The 21,040-nt window shown below is 45.2% G+C and overlaps 1 protein-coding gene across 4 annotated transcripts; it reads left to right on the plus strand.

Annotated features, from left to right (window-relative positions):
* Nucleotides 1–315: 315 nt before the first annotated feature.
* LOC128341728 (zinc finger protein RFP-like) lies at nucleotides 316–20,583 on the plus strand. 4 transcript variants are annotated; one of them, XM_053288173.1, is made up of 8 exons: nucleotides 316–840; nucleotides 4,361–4,456; nucleotides 6,027–6,257; nucleotides 11,369–11,391; nucleotides 12,805–12,920; nucleotides 14,832–14,861; nucleotides 15,149–15,184; nucleotides 18,678–20,583. In XM_053288173.1, the coding sequence occupies exons 1-8, from the start codon at nucleotides 421–423 to the stop codon at nucleotides 19,331–19,333; spliced, it is 1,608 nt and encodes a 535-aa protein (XP_053144148.1). In that variant the 5' UTR covers nucleotides 316–420; the 3' UTR covers nucleotides 19,334–20,583. The 4 variants fall into 4 exon arrangements, with proteins under 4 accessions (XP_053144148.1, XP_053144149.1, XP_053144150.1 ...); XM_053288174.1 differs by lacking the exon at nucleotides 15,149–15,184; XM_053288175.1 differs by lacking the exon at nucleotides 15,149–15,184 and having other exon boundaries at nucleotides 18,699–20,583.
* The last annotated feature ends 457 nt before the right edge of the window (nucleotides 20,584–21,040 follow it).

The raw sequence follows: 21,040 nt of genomic DNA on the forward strand, positions 1-21,040 counted from the left end.
AATAAAATATATCTATATTTGGACCATTAAATCTGTGGCTACCTTTTCTCCGGAGGACTGCTTAACCAAGCCTTGCAATCCAAATGTAGGGGTACCAAGTTACCACAACTTTAGACATGCACCCTATCTGGGTGTCTGGGGCTTGTTCATCATACCAGTTTGTGGGGGCACAGGGGGTCTTTCTTACTGTCTTTCTAATTAAATGGGGCAGGAATGGGTTAATAACTTGCTTATACCCAATTGCTTTAAATGAATGACGTACATTATTGTGGCTGGGTGTTGTATTTTCCTCATCATAACTCTATTACTGCTGAGTGTGTCAGAGGGAGGGAGGGGAGAAGGAAAGAAAGAAAGATCCAGCCAGCTTTTGAAGGAGAAACGAAAGTAAGGCTTTCAGTACACTTCAGTCAGGCAGACACAATGGCAGCTGAGGGTCCAGTCCAGAATCTTTGTGATGAAACGACTTGTTCTATTTGCCTGGAGTACTTTAAAGATCCAGTGATCATAGACTGTGGGCACAATTTCTGCCGAGCTTGTATCACTCAGTGCTGGGGTGAATCTGGCACAGATGCTTCCTGCCCTCAGTGCAGAGAAATTGTTACTTCAAAGAACTTCAAGCTGAATCGTCCGTTGGCAAGTATTGTTGAAATAGCCAAGAAATTCAGCCTCCAAATGGCCAAAGGTGCAGAAGCACTGGGAAAGGTTTGTGAGAAGCACCAGGAGCCCCTGAAACTCTTCTGTGAAGACGATCAAGCCCCCATCTGTGTGGTGTGTGACAAATCCAAAGAGCACAGAGAACACAAGGTGATTCCTAAAGAGGAGGCTTTCGAAGAGTATAAGGTAGGAAGCTGCAGTGGATATAAATACATGATGACTCTAGTTCCTTCTAGGCAGACTCGTTTAATATTCATTATTGTACGATGCGGTGGGCAGAAGTTAGACTGGGAGATCTCCGTATGATTTGCTGCAGAAAAATATGATCAAGAAATGTTTCTGACTAGCAATAATTTAACAACAGTAGAAATAAAAATGCTCTCACTTTCCCCCCCATCTATCTATCTATCTATCTAATTTGTACACCACCCCAAACTTTCGTCTCTGGATGGTTTAAAGCGACATAAAACGAGTTGCTATTATTTCTTGTTTGCCCAGTCAAACAGGTTTTATTGACTGGTTTGTTTTATCCAGACATCTAGTCCTATTAATAATAATAATAATAATAATAATAATAATAATAATAATTCAATCTCTGTTATTCAATTTCTAAGTTAAAACACAGAAAATAAAAACTGCTGAAATAATAAAAGTATGGGGGAATTAAGGAGTTGATATTACACAGAAACCTTCATTCTTGGATTCCCCCATACTCTGATCATTTCAGCACACAAAAGACTGTAGGCTTGGTTTTTGGTACTGAAAATAGTTTCTTGGTCTGAGCATTTATTTCATTTTATTTATTTCCTGCTCTTCCTCCAAGGAGCCCAGAGTTGTGTACATGGTTATATTTATCCTCACAACAACCTTGTGAGGTAGGTTAGACAGAGAGGGAAGTGATTGACCCAGAGTCATCCAGTGAGTTTCATGGCTGAATGGGGATTTGAACTCCAGTCTTCCCAGTTGTAGTCTAACATTCTAAAATGCTATTCGCCTTGGTCTTTAACTCAAAGTATACATCCACTGCCCTGAACCACTATTTTGTTGTTGGTGGGCCATAGGAGTCTAACTAAAGATCCTGTAACCCTAAAATCTGCTCATCCTTCAGTAAGTTTCTGTTGCATGTCTTTTAATATAACTGAGAGAGGAAAAATGGTCAGCTTAACAGTGCTATATAATACAAATTTATTTTCTGACAAAAATCTCATTAAAATGTGTTCATCAGATAATAAGGGCTTTGGAATGCAATGCACTCCCTGTGGAAATAAGAGCCTCCCCATCTCTGGCAACTTTAAAAAGGCACCGAAGACACATTTGTTCACCCAGGCTTTTAATTAGATTAATAGTTTTAATGTTGGGATTTTAAATGATTTTTAATGTTTTAATCAGTTTTGGTTTTGTTTAATTTGTATTGTTTGTAATTGTTTTGTATTTGTACACCGCCCAGTGACGTAGGCTTTGGGTGGTATATAAATATGTTAAACAAACAAACAAACAAATAAATAAATAAATAAGATAGCAACAGTTCTCTCAGTGCTGTGTCTAAAATTTTAGAACTCAGACTTATTCCATAACATTACCAATGTCCAACCGGGTGTGGGGTGGAGTGGCAGGGAATAGCCAAACATGTCATGTTCAGCAGCTATAACAAAAACTTCCACCATCCAAAGCTAAACTTAGTGGCACTACCCAGGGCAAAATAATACATGTGCAATTTCCTTAACCTCATCAATATATACAGTATCTACTTGAAAACAATAACTACTACTACTACTGCTACTGCTGCTCCCAAAGATCTAGCTATGTGTGCCCATAGCTCAGAAGTGCTGTCTGCCAGTGCCTGCTCAACTATGGAAGCTCTCCCCATGAACAAGTGGGAAGGGCTACCCTCTTTTGTGGGGAGGAAGCCCGAAAGTGCTTACCTCCCCACAGACGCTCCTCCTTCAGACTCTGGCCAGGTAGATCACCAACCCAGATGAGCAGTGGTTTGGTTCCGGGGGTTGGGCTCAGGGCAGCGGCTCCCTGCCTCCCAGAGCCCCAGTAATGCACCACATGAGTGCACGGTGCATTTCTGGAATTCCCCTCCCCCCTCCCTCTCCCCCTGTGTCCATCGCAGCTGCAAGCAGCCACAGCAGACACATGATCCATTAAACGAGGTTAACGGAGCACTCACTCTGTTAACCTCATTTAACAGGGTGGCTCGTTAGGTGGGTTTGCTGCCATGGAGCCACCAGGCTTGCCCTCGAACCTGGTGGTTCTCACAAGCGAGCAAAACCGGGCTGGGCTCCCCTCCCTTAGCCCGGTTTTGCTTGCTCAGGAGAATAGCCTAATTGTTTTTATAAGTCTGAAGTTCTTCTAAAAGTAGCCCCATCTCCAGCAGTTATGTGGCTGATATCTGAAGGCAGGGTGGCCTTGATTATGCCCTGTTTCTGGAATGTTCTTCCCAGAGAGCCACACCTGGGACCAAGTTCAACATAGCTGAAGCCCTTTGGTCAGGCCTTTCAACGTGCCAATTAGCTGGTTTTAATTGCTGATCCTTTTGCCTCTCCACTGGTCTTATTGGTTTTCTCATTTTAAAATTGCTTATAAATCCTTTTGGGGGGCAAATTGGGCCTCTTGTAGTGTTATTATGTAGCTTATTTCTTCAAAAGCAGCCTTTAAACCATTTGAGTCCCTGAAAGCCAAGTTCAGCTTGGCACATAATGCAGGTCAGCAGTTTATTCAGCTGAAGCACTTATTCACTAGACTGTTTAGCCCTGACACACTTGTGGCCTCTGAAGTCCCTCCCTTATTACTGGAGTTAGAACTATCAGATCTACCCAAACCAACATTTTTTCTTATCAAAAGTTTTCAGAGAAATAGATAAGATTTGATATTAACTATATTTGAGACCTTTGGAATGATGAACTTGAATACCCTTTTAAAAACAAATCAATGGAGAATGGCTTTGAAAGCAGTGAAATGTTCCTCATTTTGACTTCCTCATTTTGAATGAGGTTGGTCCAGCAGAAACATTTATTTCGTATCTATTGGACACCACAGAGAATGTTTGATAAGGACTGGTTACAGTATCCTATTTGATGGAGATGTAATGTAGAAATGGGGCAATTACACAAATGATTTGGTCTTTTCTTACTAATCCATTTTGGTCTGAAATTCATAAGATTATTAATATGACTTTGCAGTGATCCCTTTGTTAAGGATGCTCATGTGCTTTTGGGATATATTCCTAGCATATGGAATCTATCACTTCAAGTATTAATATGGATCCTTCAGCCATGGAGAGTTGCAGAAAGGATTATTATACAGTGTTGGAAGGACAGAGCTACTGTACTCCTGATCCTCAACTTTGGATAGCTGATATGTGCTCCCTGTTTGCATTTGCAGGTGGGGGGGGGGGATTCTAATTGAATGGCAAAGAAGTGTTTCACAATCTGGTCTAATTGAAATGAACTGTTTGCAGCTTAATGAGAAAAACCTTGGAAGCCACACACACACACACACACACACACAACCCAGTATTAAAGTTAGCATTAATTAAATACTATGTAAATGGTTTGGGGTTTTTTTAAAAAATCATTTATGTGATTATTCATAAAGATCATTATTATTTGTTTAAGCTGAAATAAAGGGGAGGAATGCTTGGAGTCCTGATGTGCATGCACAACTCATCAGCCACAGCTAACCCAAATGTCTTTTTTTGCAGGGTAAAATTTTGAGCCACTTGGAGTTTCTGAAACAAGAGAGAGAAGCTATTCTGTCTTTTAAACTCAGTGGGGAGAGTGAAGGCCAGAATTTCCTGGTGGGTACACCTAATGGCACAGTGCAGAAGTAACCTGCCTAGGGAGCAAGAGGTTGCTGCTTTGAATCCCCGCTGGTATGTTTCCCAGACTATGGGAAACACCTGTATCGGGCAGCAGCGATACAGGAAGATGCTGAAAGGGATCGTCTCACACTGCGTGGGAGGAGGCAATGGTAAACCTCTCCTGTATTCTACCAAAAGAAAACCACAGAGTTCTGTGGTCGCCAGAAGTTGACACCGACTCGGCGGCACAACTTAACTTTATGCCTTTTTCTACAATACCTCTGCAGTTTAGGATGCCGCTTCCATAGAGGGATAACAGCTCAGTGGCAAACATTATGCTTAGTATGCAGAGAGTTCCAGGTTAAACCCTTGATATTTCCAGTTACAAGAATCTTAGGCAGTAGAGCTGGGGAAAAATTGGTGCCTCAGGCTCTGGGAGCTGCTGATAGAGCAGATCAGGGATGGGTAGATCTAAGGTTTTTGACAGCTACTTTCATGAACTACCAAGGCAGTGCCTTTGACTCAATGACAAAGCTCAGCACATGTTTTACAGGCATAGTCCAGATTCAGACCCTGGAATCTCAACTGAAAAGATATCTGGTAAAAGGGAAAATATCTGTGTGAGATAACGTCTGAGATTGATGCCAGTCCTCTAAGCAAGGGCGCACCTATGTAATTTGGTGCCCAGACCGCCCAGCCATGAGCCCCCCCGCATGTGAGGCCCCCCAAAACCTACTTTTGGGGGGCCTCACCGAATCTCCATTTTTTCCTTTTACTACAGCCTCCGTGCGGCCGAGGGGTGGCTGCCGGGGGGGTGGGGTGAGAGGAGCAGTCCTTCTCCACTCTCCCCATCTGCCAGTGGCAGCCGGAGCAATGCTGGGTCCATCTGTTCGGGCCAGCATCTTCTACCAGCTGTGAGGCACACCTGTGCAGTTGAGAGATCATTGCAAGCCTGTGATGTTAACTGGCGGGTGTGCCTCGCAGTTGGCAGAAGATGCTGACCCAAATGGATGGGCCCAGCATCACTCCAGCCGCCACCGCCAGAGGGGGGAGAGTGGAGAAGGACTGCTCTGCTCACTCCATGGCAGTCACCCCTTGGCCATGCGGCGGCTATAATAAAATATATATCTATATGGAGGTTTGGTGGGGTGGGCATGGGGTGGCTGCCAGAGGGCCCCCCCCATTTGGAGCCCCCCGGACCTTGGAGGCCACGAACCGGGGGTTAGAGCGCCTCTGCCACTAAGTACTTTTTGAAGGGGCCAAAGCAAAGCTTTGGGGGAATGAAGCAGTTGGTCCAGTAATGCTTTGTTTCAGCTCCAAACAGGCAGTGCTTCAGGTGGAAGCTGGATAGGCCTCTGAAGCTTCATAGCCCTAATATGTACAGTAGTGGGCATGACACAGAATGTGCTTGTATGCTCACAATTTTGTGCCTAAGGTTTCTTTTTGTAATGACAGAGCACTGTACTGCTTAAGCATGCCACTGCTCACATTTAATCCTTTAAAACAGAAAAAGGAAGTGAAACCACCTAGGCTAGTCCTTCTACTGATTTCCCCGTTTTTGTTACAGGAGCAGACAGAAACCGAGAGGCAGAAAATTGTGGCTGAATTTAAGCAACTGCACCAGTTTCTGGAAGAACAGGAATGCCTCCTGTTGGATCAACTGGATGCTCTAGAAAAAGAGATTAAAGAGAATGGGAATAGGTATATTGCCAAACTCTCTGAAGCAATTTCCTCTGTCGACAACCTTATTAAGGAGATGGAGGAGAAACAGAAGCAGCCGGCAACAGAATTCTTGCAGGTGAGAGCTGGTGGAAAGAAGCAGTTCAGATTGTTGTGATTCTCCTGTGCATTTTTTAATGCTGGGCTGCACAGCATTGGCCCTCCAGTTGTTGTTGGACTACAACTCCCATCATTCCATCCACAGTGGCCAGTTGTCAGGAAGAGTTGTAGTCTAACATCTGTAGAGAGCTGAAGTTGAACAGCCTTGCTTTAAGGTAACTGGAGTCTTGGGGGAAAATGCAGAGGGGGAATCTAGATTTTTAAGGAATATAGTCCCAAGTAGGGGTGTGCATGGATGGTTCACCTTGAACCAGATCTCCTTGAACCAGGGCTTGTTCGAAGGTTTGGTCCGTGATCAAGCCAGGCTCAATTTGGGCAGGTAAGGTGCATTTGTCGTAAATCTGTCAGGCTAGCCAGACGGAGCGTAAAACAGGCAGAGGCAGAAGTATAATAGCAAAGTCTTACAGGAAGAAATACTCCAAACCAGGTTCAGTCAAAGTCAAATCCAATCAATCCATCAGAGTTTGAATTGAAGTCCAAGGGCAAGGTCAGTCCAGGGTCCAAACAGTCCACGGTCCAAACACGGTCAAGGCAATACAAAACACAGCCGATTAGCTCACAGGAAATTGACATTGCTATCAGCAGAGTAGCTATGGTGCAGTCGTCTTAAATAGGCTGACCCCTGGTGCTGTTAATCAAGAGTTCCTGAGTCAGCAGCTTTGCCTGTTGTTCTACAGCCTGCAGTTCCTTAACTCTTGCTGTCTCTTGGATCAACGCCTCTCCACAGCTGAGACCAGTTGCGCCTCCTCCACAAGAACTGCCTCACCCGGCTCTAACTCATTTTCAACTCCCCGTGCATTGGACCCACTCTCCTTTGCAACTTCTGGTCCTTGCCCTGCCTCCTCTGCTGCAACCTCCGTCCCCTCCTCCAGCTCCTCCTCAGAGTCTTCCAGCATGCCCATGACAGCATTCCTGAGGCGACGGCAGTGAGGGGGGGAGCTGCTTACCTTGCCACTGCTCACCCTCCCAGCATGGTGAGTGCACCACCCTTACTGATCCACCACCAAGCCAGCAGCTTGGTAAAGGTGGGTGGAGCACACTTGCCAAGGCAGGAGGGCAAGCAGCAGCAAGTGCCCGAGGTAAGCAGATTTCCCTCCCTCTCGCCAGTGCCTTGGGAATGCCCCTTTACTTGTAGAGGGGAATCCTTGCCAGATGCCCCTTTACAAGTATATTCCCTGAACAGGTTCGGCCCAGTTCAGTGGTCAAACTGGACAAGACTCAGCTGAACAGAGAACTGAGCCAGGTTGGTTCAGATTCAAACTGAACTGGCCAAACCAGTTCCATGCACACCAGACATGAGACTTCTGAATTCACACTAGTTTGTTTAGAGAGAATTGTTATTTATGTATGTATTTAGATTTGCAGTGTTATGCTGTCTTTTCATCGAGCAATTGACCTTAAGGCAGGGTCAGGAATTAAGTTCCTTCTGCTGGAAAGTGAACTCCTGACAGGGACCTATATTACCCAGCTTGGGAGGCTTACACTCTCCAAGGCAGAAGAAACCTCTCCCTTTTGGGAGAGTTTTGTCTGCACAAAATTTCAGTGTTGTAGGCATACCTTTCCTTTCCCCCCTCTTCTTTATTGCCTAGCAAAATGTATTATAAAAAAGGCTTGATACAAAGACTTACATTGAAAAAGCATAAAATAAAAAAGTTTGCTTCTGAATCAACAAATAAGCTTATGTGAGCCCCATTTAAATTGGGTAAATATGAAAGTCTAAGAAATCCTTCTCTCTCTATTCCAGATGTGAACAAGTTATTCTAGTAAGAACTAATCTGCCTACTTTCCTTTCACTATCCCTACAACTGGACTAAGATTGGTCCAAATCGGTTAGGCAGTTCACATTAGCCCACTTGTTCCTCAAATGTTCATGCATTGGGGTGAATTGGGGTGGATGACATCATCACAAACTATGTGTTTGAGGTGCCCAGACATGTCCCTACAACTATACCAAATTTGCTCTAAATCAGTTCCTACTTGCACCTCCAACATTCACAGGTGGATGACATCATTACAAACTATGTCCTTGAACTGTCCCTATGTGTCCCTACACCATAGTAAATTTGGTTTATATCAGTTAGGTGGTTCACAAGTTAGACCGATTGTGCCACAAATGTTCACATGTCCACCATCTTGAATTAGAGTGGATGACCTAATCACAAACCACACCATTGAGGTGTCCTTGTGGGTCACTCACTACAAATGTACCAAATTTCTAATCAGTTGGGCGGTCCACAAGTTAGCCTTTTGCACTTCAAACATTTACGTGTCTGCCAACTTGAACCAAGGTGGTGACATCATCACAAACTATGCCATTGGGCCATCCCTATGTGTTCCTACAGCTGTAGCAAATTTGGTTCATATTGGTCCAGGCATTGTGAAGGAGATGGAGGACTCTCTCTCTCTCTCTCTCTCTATCTCTCTCTCCGCCTCTGAATGCCAGGTGATCTCATAAGCCTACACAAAAGTAGGCTAGAAAGCAGTGAAAACGGAGGGACTAGCCTAAAAAATTGTTCTAGCTTACACACCTAAGACAATTCATCAGTTATTCTGGTTCTCAGCAAATACTCTGGGCCTGACAGTTAAATAGCTCATACTTCTAACTACTCTCCCCATTCCAGAACAGTCAGTTCATGTTTTTCAAAACTGAGTCCATGTTCCTTCACTTCGTTCAGCCAATATATCAGTTAAAGGCTTGGGCTCTTGTTTTGACTCTTCACCATCTCTTTGTGAAAGCTAAGATCCCCCTCATTATCAGGGAGGCTTTACACACAGGGCTTTTATTTCGAATCCTCTCCTGATTGGAGTGTGCCTGTCCACATATTAGCTGGATTTACCTTGACATCCCTGTGGGCTATCAGGGACCAGGACAGACAGGACTTTGTTTTCCCCCAAATGGAGGCTGCGAATTCTGGCTTAGCCCGAAGTATGTCCGGCTTTAAAAAATCCTCTAGTTTCAGAGGCTTTTGGGGGGAAAACCCAGGGCTTCTGTTATGCCCTGCAGTTTTCTCTGTTATGTGTGGAGTGGTCATGCCAGTAGATCAGGATTTTTCAAAACTCAATGAAGGGGAGTTTGACAGCTGTGTGTGGAATGGTCTGCTCTAAGTGATTTGCAATTGCAAGAGCTGGGGTGGGGTGTTGTTGCAGATTGGTGATACACTGTTGAGGGAGAGGGAGGGGGAAATTGCTGGGGCAGGGGAGAAATTCCTGAGTTAAACACAAGCACAGACTGCAAAATGTGTGTCTTCCTATGTTTTACATAGGCTTTAGATATGCAGAATGGATGTAACCTGAGCCTTTTTTTATTCTGAGCTGTTTCCATTAGCTGTGTGTGAAACATGATGTAATGAAGGCAGTCACAAAGGCAAGGGTTAAGCAGCCTGCTGTTTGATCCAGCTGTTTGGCAACTTGTCATCCTGGTCTTCTGCTCTTAGCTGTCAGACTATTTAAAAATAGCTCCCTCATGTCTTCCTCTGTGGTTTGATTCGTGACTGGTTGGAGAAAAAACCTGGAGCAAGTAGGTGTGAATGCAGAGGAAAAAGATCTGCCAGGGAGTGTGGGGAGGAGCCTATGAATGACAGCTATGTGATCTGTCAATTTAACCCTAACCCTGCTGCGAAGCAGATTCGCTCTTCAGATACCCCGAGGCATGAAGGCATGTGTGAATAACTCCAGGGGAATGCAGAGCCTTGGCTTACAGAGTGGAGATTACATGGGGGACAGTATGTAGGAATAAGGGTGATTTCCCATCCTTTCTCAGCTTTTCCAGGCTGCAAAAGGCTGTTCCTGGTTGTTACTCAAAGCCAGTGTTCAGGGTAAGCAGGGTGGCATCTTTTTTTTTAAAAAGGGCCCACCCAACATGTCACAGTGAACCTTAAAGTAGTGTACCGCATATTACAAAGGTAAAGCAATTGATTGTAATTAAAAGAGCAATTATAAAACCAGCACAGCAGCACAGTAAGAAAAGAAACTTCTTTTGGCAGTGGCTAAAAAGGAGATATGGGGAATGAACAAGCCCTGCCATTCTGTATTCCTAAGTGCCTCAGGATTCCTTTGGGGTATCAAGGCTATCCGGATATATATGATAAGTATAAAACTGACCATGCTTCCTATTGAAAACCTGCTGGTTTGGTTTGTGTGTGAATGAAGAAGAGTCAGGATTCGAGATCTTGCTGGGGATTTTGGTCCTGTCTTGCTTGCTCATGAATTAACTCTCCATAACATCATCTCCCAAAGGCTAGGACTGAATGTGGGAAGGGGATGAGCTCCTATCCTTCTGGGAACCTGTCAAAGCAGGTCTTCCCCAGCCCTTTGCCGGGACCTTTCTGCCCCAGTATGAGAATAAGTTCAAGTGTGTGTTGAGATCTTTGCATGCTGGTTTGCTTACAGAATTTACTGCATCTAGCCATTATGTTTGGTGAGCTATATTATTTTCTTTATTTTAAAATATTTATACCCTGTCCCTCCAGTGCAATACTGCTCCAGGCATTTTATTATTCCATTCAACAATGCTCTTTCATGGTTGTATCTTCTTTTTCACATGGATGTGCATCTTAAACATCTGGCAACAGGCTATAGGTTTATCACCTTATGGTGGCATTCTGTTCAGACTGCATAGATATATCCTTGGTTTACAAAATTTCTGGAGCAGTACTATCCTGGAAGTGACTCTGGTTTGTGTCCTGGCTAGATTTTCATGTAGAGTCTTGGGGTTTGGTGGCAGCATAACATATACTTCATTTTATTTAGAAAATAAAGTTCATGTAGGGGAGCTTACAGAATTCCTGAAAGGTATGAACCATTCTCCATTAGGTTCTACTAAGGCCAGTAGAACTCATCGAGTTTACAGTCGTTGTACAATATAGCCATAGTATGTCCCGTCCATGATTCAAATGTCTGCTTTGCATCCAGAAGGCTATGGTTTCCATCTCTGGCATTTTCAGGTAGATCTGGACAAGACCTTTGTCTGAAGGATCTTTCCTAACTACATAATTGCTGCCAGTCAATGTTGCCAGCTGAACTAGATTAACCAACTCTATAAGGCAACTTTTTTCTTTCTCTTCCTTCTAGGACATAAAAAACATCTTGCAAAGGTATGTGATTTTTGTTATGCTGGGGGAAATGAACTGTATGAGAATGAGTTACTTCTCGAAGATGTTGCAGAGAAATTATAAAACAGTTTCAGTGTAGAGATGTTCTTCCTCTGTCTACTTCAGGGCAGCAGCAGCACTTTGTCCATGAGAAGGAGAAGGATATTTCCTTCCCTCTCTGGTGCACTGCTAACATAGCATAGTGCATCAGGACAAAAAACCCTGATAGACCTGGATAAATGTAGCCTTCTGAAGGGCTATTGCAATGCCAGTAGCCATTGGAAAGCCTGTTTTTAGTGTTCTGATTTTATTCCCAGTAAGATAAGAACTTAGGGGTCCACAATTCTTGCTGGTCCTTTGAGGCTAGCATTACAAGCCCACAGAACTCATTTCCAAGGAAGAACCTAGTGAAATATCACTGGCATCTCTAGCAGGTAACGCTTTAGGAAGAATTTAATACATTTCCTATTACACCTCCCATCATTGGGAACTATGGGCTTTCTCATAGGAACATAGGAAACTGCCATATACTGAGTCAGACCATTGGTCTATCTAGCTCAGTTTTGTCTTCACAGACTGGCAGCGACTTCTCCAAGGTTGCAGGCAGGAATCTCTCTCAGCCCTATCTTGGAGAAGCCAGGGAGGGAACTTGAAACCTTCTGCTCTTCCCAGAGTGGCTTCATCCCTTGACGGGAATATCTTGCAGTGCTCACACATCAAGTCTCCCATTCATATGCAACCAGGGCAGACCCTGCTTAGCTATGGGGACAAGTCATGCTTGCTACCACCAGACCAGCTCTCCTTTCCTCTCATACAGGGTTAGACTCCTCTTTCTCCTTTTTTCACTTGTTTCTTTCATAAAGTGGAGGCATTGCTAAGCTCAGAGAATCCTGTACAATCTAGCAAGAACCCCTCCCACTACTGCTGTAGTTCCAAATCCAGATTGCCTCTCACCCAGCTGCTATTTTTTAAACAGGAAGTAAGGCAAAGGCCGTAACTCAGAGGCAGAATATCTGCGTGCTTTGCATGCAGAAGGTCCCAGGTTCAATCTGACTCAGTGTAAGGCAACTTCCTATGTTCCTTGAGATGTCATTTCTATGGCTGATTCCGACTATACTTACATACGAATGAGCCCTGCCCATGCGCAGTTCATGTGTTCCACCCTTATAACTTTATTTTATAATCTATTGACCCTCATGTGCTATTTAAATATTACTTTAATATCCTGACTGCTTCCCTACATGGCTATGAAAAGCAGAATGGTGTGCTGGGAAGGGGGAAGGAGCTTGCATGCTCACATGTCTAATTGCATGTGGGTAGGCCTGGCTCCAAATAGTCATCTGAACCAGTCCCTATTTTGACCAGAGGAGAACTGATAATGGACAGACAGACAATAACTCTGTGGCTTTTTCCTAGGTGTAATGATGAGAAATTTGTGAATCCCATCGCTTTTTCTCCAGAATTAAAGCAACAAATTGAGGAATTCTCTGAAATGCATCCCTTTCTGGAGACAGTTATGAAGGAATTTCAAGGTAGTGACGAGTTGTTAAACACACTTTTAAAAATTGATTTTAAAAGATGGCTTATATGATCCAGCTGTGACTTGTTGCTGCTATCCAATTGTTTGCTATAGTTGAGACTGCCAAGAAAATAAACATTTACCTTTAAATGCATCATTTAAAACAGAAGCTGGACTAGCTGCATTTTGTCCCCACTCGGGTCCTTTCTTTCTTTCTTTCTTTACATTTATATCCCACTCTTCCTCCAAGGAGCCCAGAGCGGTGTACTACATACTTGAGTTTCTCCTCACAACAACCCTGTGAAGTAGGCTAGGCTGAGAGAGAAGTGAGTGGCCCAGAGTCACCCAGCAAGTCTCATGGCTGAATGGGGATTTGAACTCGGGTCTCCCTGGTCCTAGTCCGGCACTCTAACCACTACACCACGCTGGCTCTACCCCTTCCCATAGAAGGGCGACTATGGAAATCCTCATCAGTGCTGCAGGCTGGGGAGGAGAGCTAAGAAAGAAACTTGTGAGAGTATCTAGGACTGTTAGGTATGCTGCTATAACAGTTAGTTTTATTATTGATTGATTGATTTGATTTGATTTGATTTTTATACTGCCCTTCCAAAAATGCCTCAGGGCGGTTTACATTAGGGTATATTTTATTTATTAGGGGTTTTTAAAGGTATGTTTTATTTATTTATCTTTACATTTATATCCTGTTCTTTCAGGGAGTCCAGAGCAGTGTACATGTTTATTTTTATTCCCACAACAACCCTTTGAAGTAGGTTAGGCTGATAAGTGACTGGCCCAGAGTCACCTAGCGAATTTTATGGCTGAACGGGGATTGGAACTTGGGTCTCCTTGGTCCTAGTCTAACACTCTAACCGCTATTAAACATTTGTCATGTGTACTAAACAAAAGGCAAGATGAGTGTATAACTATCTGGAAGAAAGCTTTCCTTGTTGTGGAGCATTTGTCTTCGAGTTTTTCTGGTTCCAAATATGTGGAGGCCTTTTTAGTTATTTTTCTTCTTTGAAAGAGCAGAGATAGCTAGATAGGTAATTTTATTACAGTTAAAGACCAGCAACATAACACATAGTACATGCAACACTGAGACAGTGGCACACCACCCATACTGCTACACATGCCTAAAAACAATGTCCGCACAGTTGCACTTAAGCAGCTGCTGTAAATTGTGCAAATGCAGTTGTGCAACACTATGGCCATTGGAAATGGCCATGGTGACATGCAACTGTGTTAGCATACAATTTATAGCAGTTGCTCAAATGCACCTGCATGGACATTGTTTTTAGGCATGCAGATGGTGTGCCTAATATATATAGTATATCCATGTTATACTGGATCATACAGAAGAGAGCGCCTTCTTCTGTATGATCCCCACTGCACATTAAGGTCATCTGAGGGGGTCTGCCTTCAGTTACCACCGGTACGTCTGGTGGCAACTCAGAGGCGGGCCTTCTCTGTAGCCGCTCCTGGACTGTGGAATGCACTCCCTGCTAAAATCCGTAATTTGAACTCTTTATTGGCTTTTAGGAGTGCCCTCAAAACCTATCTGTTTGGCCTAGCCTTCCAGGGTTTTTAAATTGTTATAAAGGGTTTTAATGTACCTTGTTCTTCAGGGTTTTTAAACTGTTTTTATTGTTTAACTGTTGTTTTATGGTATTTTAAAATCTTTGTTTTAATTGTTGATTGATTTTAACTATTTTTGTTTTATCTGTAAACCGCCCTGAGCCATTTTGGAAAGGTGGTATAGAAATTGAATGAATAAATAAATAATAAACACTACACGGTGTGAGGGCCACAGACATTTGACTGGGACCCAAAATTAGCACAAGTCTAAGCATTCTGAAACATCAGAAGTTACCCTTGTAGCCTGTAAATGTCAGCACTAATTCTTCTTAACTCTTTCTACCCGCAGGTACTGTGCTCTCTGGACCTCAGAAAGAAGGTAAATTTCCTGAGTTGGTGGAAAATATATTAATACATGATTCAGAGGAGAGAGTCTTTTGTACAAAGGTGGCCAAACATCCCCTCAGACAAGTAGTGTGTCCCTCCACCTACACCGACATTTCTGTTTCAGAAATCTAATATGCAGAAGTTGTCCACTCAAAAATGTGCTTTGCCCCTTTTGTGCCCCCCCGCTTTTCTGCTGCCACCACTGCTTTTGTGGTGCTGTAGCTAAGCAAAAACTTTAGTTATACTTTGATGATTGCTTCTCTCTCTTGCTTCCCTCAGTTATTTTGCAAGAATCTGCCAGTCTTAAACCTCAAGGTATCTATTATATTAATTCTCGTAGACGTGCCTCTGTGGGGATGTGTCCCGGCAACCCACCGGATTGGCTGGGCAGCGGATGCGACGGATTGGCTGGGCTGCTTCGGAAGATGCTCACTAGAGGGAGGGCCATGCAGGAAGGAGCTGGCTGAACGCTTGGCTGCCCAAGGAGGTGGCAGCAATGGCCAGCGGGGAAAACACAAGCAGCCTAGAAAGCTGCAGGGTGGGGCGGAAGCACGAATGAGAGAGAAAATGAGAGAGAAAGAGGGAAAAACGGAGGAGGGAGCAAGCTGGGGCAGAAGGCTGGGGGGGAGGGGACTGGGGCAGAAGGCTTGGGGGAGGGAACCGGGGCGGGAGGCTTGGGGGGGAAGTGGACTAGGGCAGAAGGTTTGGGGGGGGAGTGGACTGGGGCAGAAGGCTTGGGGGGGAGTGGACTGGGGCAGAAGGTTTGTGGGGGAGTGGACTGGGGCAGAAGGCTTGGGGGGGAGTGGACTGAGGCAGAAGGCTTGTGGGGAGAGTGGACTGGGGCAGAAGGCTTGGGGGGAGAACGGACTGGGACTGAAGGCAGGGGGGAGAGCAGACTGGGGCTGAAGGCAAGGGGGAGAGCAGACTGGGGCAGAAGGCTGGGGGGAGTGTGCTGTGGAGGCAAGCGGTGGGCCGCGGAGCCCCTGCCAGGCGGCGGGCCCGGCCCACCCACGGAGGCCAGGCGGCGGTGGGCCCGGCTTGCCCGTGGAAGCCAGGCGGCAGGCCACGGAGGCCAGGCGGCGGGATACGGAGACCAGCTTGCCCATGGAGGCAAGGCACCCATGGGAGGCCAGGGCGGGAGGGAACCAGGCGGTGAAACTTCCCTGTTCGCCGCCTGGGAGGAGGAGCAGCGGTGGAGGGGCCCTTTACGGCCACCCGCCACCCGGTAAGGCCTGTGGCAGCAGAGGTAAAGAAATCAGTGCGGGGAGGGGGAGGGCAAGAGAGAGTGGGGGAGGGGAGGAGGGAGGGCAGGACAGAGACAGCCCGAGCGAGAGAGGCGCGCGGGGGAGAGACAGCCCGAGCGAGAGAGGCGCGCCGGGGAGAGACAGCCCGAGCGAGAGAGGCGCGCCGGGGAGAGACAGCGCAAGCGAGGCGTGGGGGAGAGACAGCGCAAGCGAGGCGTGGGGGAGAGACAGCGCGAGCGAGAGATGCGTGCATGGGAGAGACAGCGCGAGCGAGAGAGGCGTGCATGGGAGAGACAGCGCGAGCGAGAGAGGCGCGTGGGGAGAGACAGAGCGAGCGAGAGAGGCGCGCCGGGGAGAGACAGAGCGAGCGAGAGAGGCGCGCGGGGGAGAGACAGAGCGAGCGAGAGAGGCGCGCGGGGGAGAGACAGAGCGAGCGAGAGAGGCGCGCGGGGGAGAGACAGAGCGAGCGAGAGAGGCAGGGGGAGAGACAGAGCGAGCGAGAGAGGCGCGGCGGAGAGACAGAGCGAGCGAGAGAGGCGCGGCGGAGAGACAGAGCGAGCGAGGCGTGGAGGGGAAAGAGACAGAGCGAGTGAGAGAGGCGGTGGGGGGGCAGAGCGAGTGAGAGAGCTGTGGGAGGACCAGCCAAACAAATTCTCCCAACTAACCCCAAAAAGGAAGTGAACTACCGCACAGATGCTCTGTGCGGGTTCAGCTAGTATTGAGAATTCTCTTTTAGAGATCCTTAGCTCCTTTATTCAACCACAGTTCCTTGAGGTCCTAAAGGAAGTTGCATACATTAAACTGGTCTGTTCATACTGTAGAATGTAGATAGTTGTTTTTTAAAGATGGGGGGTGAAATAAATGGGGGCCACATCTTTACTCCAGATAGTGCCCTGCTGATGCACTTGGAAAGGGAAATGAAGCCCCCAGCGAAGGACGTCTTCAGCATTTCTGGATAATACCTATTATTGAGGGTTTTGTTATTCAGACGTATTTTAAAACAATTTATCAACTGATTTAGATTACTTAAAGAAACAACAGATTTCAGCTTTTGCTACACTATCATAGAATAAATGTGTGCATCTCTTTTTCTGTGACTATTTATGTGTACCTTTCATGCCCATTTAAAATTGATAGCAGTTGTTCATAAAATGTTCCTCAATTAATTGGAGGAAACTTGTGAAGTATTCAAGTTGTTACACTAGAACATGAAATACATGTGGATATTGGATGCCTGAGAAGAGGAAAGTTATGTTGTCTGGGGCTCTACAGGAACTTTAGGGTATAAACACACCTCATGAAAATATATTTCATTCAGCAACATGTTATGCACTATCTTTCTCCATAAAAACAGGTACAAGGGGGCATACATAACAAATTAGGGTAATAAAAAAGAAATAATATGTAAACACTTTGCAAAAAATAGTGGATAACCTTTCCTCTGAAAGCCTAGCAAAAATAAGACTGCAGTTGCCGCTTAAAAGGCTACTCAATGTACATCCTGGAGGAGGGAATTCCACATATGTGGTATCACCACCAAAAAGACCCTGGCTCATGTACTGACTTAGTCATGACAACATCATACTTAAAGGAGTTCTCAACCGTTTTTTAACAAGTGTGCCCCAGCTGTTGCACACCTTCAGCTCAGGCACCCATAGTATACGTGTAACATTTTAGTGTCTGTATACATATATACATAAAAATAAAAATTGAAGTGTTTGAGAGACAGGCTACTCCAGTTAATGACCCACATCCTCACTCACTTATAAGAAGTTTTATTGAAATTCATAGGATTAACTTCAGTGCGAGTACTCAGTGCTAATTTTCTGAAGACTGTGGGGAGGGGAATACTGAGCTTCAGCACATAGCCAGTCTGTAAGGAGCAGATTAGGAGGGTCTTCACCCTGCTTCCTCTCCTCCTTCACTGACCACATTGCTGAGGACGCATCAGTTTGAAGCTGGTAATCCTCAGATAGTGGGGCTGAGTGTGGAGAGGAAGGATGGCTCTGAGTAACCCCTGGGAGCCCTTCAAGTACCCGAAGGCATACTAGTAACCCCTTTCAGGAACCCCTGACAAGTGGGGTGTGTTTTTTTACTAACTTGTAAGAAAAACACCCAAAACCTTTTTCATTTCAATGGTGCTTAGCTATGATTACCTTAGTCAGTATATGACTCCCTGTTTCTAGTGCCTGCCAAACATGTTACCAGTAGAAGGTGGTAGAAGATGGCCTAATGAGTGGTACATTAAGAGATTCTGCCATTCTGGATTTGCTTTTAGCACTCTAGCCCTATTCAGTCATTTTGTTGTACCTGCGTTCAGGTGTCTGTACTTGCATACATGATATTCTGTGAATGACTGTACCTGTGTTCATTTGAAAAGTGAATCTGGATATGGGCTCTCTCAAATGCAGGGTACGGATAGGAAGTTTACTGCTGTACCTCTGTTTAATATAGCATGAATTACTGTGCTTCTGTACAGATCTGTACCCGTGTATGCTGCAAACAAGTACAAGTATTGAACATAACATGTGAATAGTCTTCTGCTTCTTTCCTTTCTCTTGTAGCAAATCTTTCCAACACTGAAGATGTGACAATTCCCACACTAGTCCTATTGAATTATAACGAATTCAACCAACAGAGTCACCAAGTACAACAGAGTTATTATTACGGATTTGGCCAAGCACAACATCATTATTATAATAAGACACAACTTCACCAAGCACAACAGAGTTATTCGAATGGAGAACCCATCCAATTATGTTGCTCATCTTGCATTCTGGGAGTAGAGAGAATAACCTCAGGGTGCCATTCCTGGATGGTGGAGGTGGGGGGTGAAAAATTCTGGGCTGTGGGGGTGGCCACAGAACATTTAAGGGGAAAGGCCGACATACATTTGAGCCCTGAGAATGGGATCTGGGCTGTGGGGAAAATACGGGGAACAGATTGGAATACCCTATCCATTACTGAGACATATTATGCATTCACTTCTCATGGAACATATCTAGGCCAAAACCCTGATCTAAGCAAGTGCAGGAAGCTCATAGATTGGTGTGGTATATATGATGAGAGTATGAAGCCAAGAAAGATCTGTGTGTCCCTGAACTATGAGGAGGGATCTGTGACCTTTTTTGATGCTGTCAACAAGGCCACCATGTTTACTTTCAGCAATGTCTCATTCTCTGGGCAGAAAATCTGCTTCTGGCTCAGTGTGGGAAAGTGAGATAAAGATGCCATTCCCAGCACAACTACAGGTGATAGCAGTGAAACCTCGCTTTGGTCATGTCAAACCCTTATATGAGGTGGGCGGTGGGGAGATTAAAAACACAGCTGGAGTGCATAGCAGGAGCAGCAAGCACCCCATCCATATTTTCTTCCTAAAATTGCTTCTTCCCAACTATTTTTCCATGATTGGTTACTTCAAGTTGCGAGCCCCAGCAGGAAAACAATAACTGTGAAGAAGCAAGTTCGGAAGTGTATGTTTGGGAAGAAGGCCTTTCCTAGCCATGCTAAGCTTTATGGACCCCCCCCCCCCAATCTTTATAGGATATTGGCAGATTCTGACATACAGTACAATCCTGCTGCCATCACATCTGGTTTGACTGTCAGTGTCAAGACAACCTACCCCACTGAATGATCTTGGTATCCTGCATGGGGAAAAGCAGAAGAAAATCACCAAGAGGTTTTACACTCAGGGTTTCTACCCCGAATGAGCTACAGAAGAGTGTGTGTGTGTTCACACACCAGCCAAACTTACCTCGAAGTCCCTTTGAGATTCTTGGACCCACTCCACACACAAACCAGGCTTTGTGATGCGAATTCTAGCTTATCTCAACGTATTTCTGGGTTTTTAAAATGCTGGTTTAAAGCTACTTTTTCTGAAAATGCTGGAGCAAATGGGAGAGGCACTGACATAGAATCATTAGCATGATAAGAGGCATGCTCTGTTCATAAATGCAGATCTAGCTCTGTAGGGAGCTCTTCCTCCCCACCCCGCCCATTGGCTAGAAGGAAAACACGGACCCATGCCATGTGACCTTGTTTCAAAAGAAAACCGAGAGCAGAGGTGAGGGACTGCTTCCCTCAATGCCACAAGTGTAGTTTGAAGTGGCTTCGATCAACATTTACCCTGAAGCCTGAGGCCAAGTGCAAATAACTCCCAGCAGCAACCCCCCCTCCCCGATATGCATTGTCCTGATTAAGCAGCTTTTAATAGTTTTTAACATTGTGTCAAATTTTTAATTATTTTTATGTTGACACATTTTTATTTTGTTTCAATTTGTATTGTTTTATTGTAAACCACCCAGAGACGTAGGTTTTGGGTGGTATACAAATGTGTTAAATAAACAAGCAAGCAAGAATAGCTGTGAACATATGACTCTTGTTATGGATAAATGGCAACCTTGGCAAGGTTCCAGTTTTGTCCTTTTGTAAAAACCTGCATTTCTAAATAAGATCCAAACATTAATTGAACTGAAAGTGGATTGGCATCATTTTAATGTGGTTTTCTAGATGTTGTTTTGTTTCTACCATCCATGAGATGCCCTGGATATGTGTGGTAGAGAAGGTTGACTTCTGTATGGGCTAGCCTCTTCTGCCAGCTTCTATTTATTTAATTCTCCTGGGTGCGCCTTAGAATGTGCGTTAGGGGTATGCACGGAACCGCGGAGCTGCGGTCCGGCACTGGGGTGGGGGGGTTCCATTAAGGGTTGGGGGGCTTTACTTACCCCTCCCAACAACGGCGCCGTATTTCGTTGAGCAATCGGGCGGCAGGATACCTCCCTGCCGCCTGCTTCAATCCCCGCTTGGCTCCTTAAGAACTAAGAATCAGGCGGTAGGATACCTCCCTGCCGCCCCCTTCAAACCCCACTTGGCTGGCGGCCACCCCCTTCAATCCCCCTGCCGCCCCCAATCCCCCTGCCGCCCCCTT

Source organism: Hemicordylus capensis, chromosome 2, assembly GCF_027244095.1.
Source record: "Hemicordylus capensis ecotype Gifberg chromosome 2, rHemCap1.1.pri, whole genome shotgun sequence".
NCBI classification, from domain to species: Eukaryota; Metazoa; Chordata; class Lepidosauria; order Squamata; family Cordylidae; genus Hemicordylus; species Hemicordylus capensis.

Bases quoted from the DNA above. Each gene is read 5' to 3' on its own strand.
- LOC128341728 (XM_053288173.1), top strand. From the start codon at position 421: ATGGCAGCTGAGGGTCCAGTCCAGAATCTTTGTGATGAAACGACTTGT. The intron at 4,457-6,026 runs GTGGGTACACCT...TTTTTGTTACAG, and splicing joins GTGAAGGCCAGAATTTCCTG to GAGCAGACAGAAACCGAGAG. The intron at 14,862-15,148 runs GTAAATTTCCTG...TGCTTCCCTCAG, and splicing joins CTCTGGACCTCAGAAAGAAG to TTATTTTGCAAGAATCTGCC.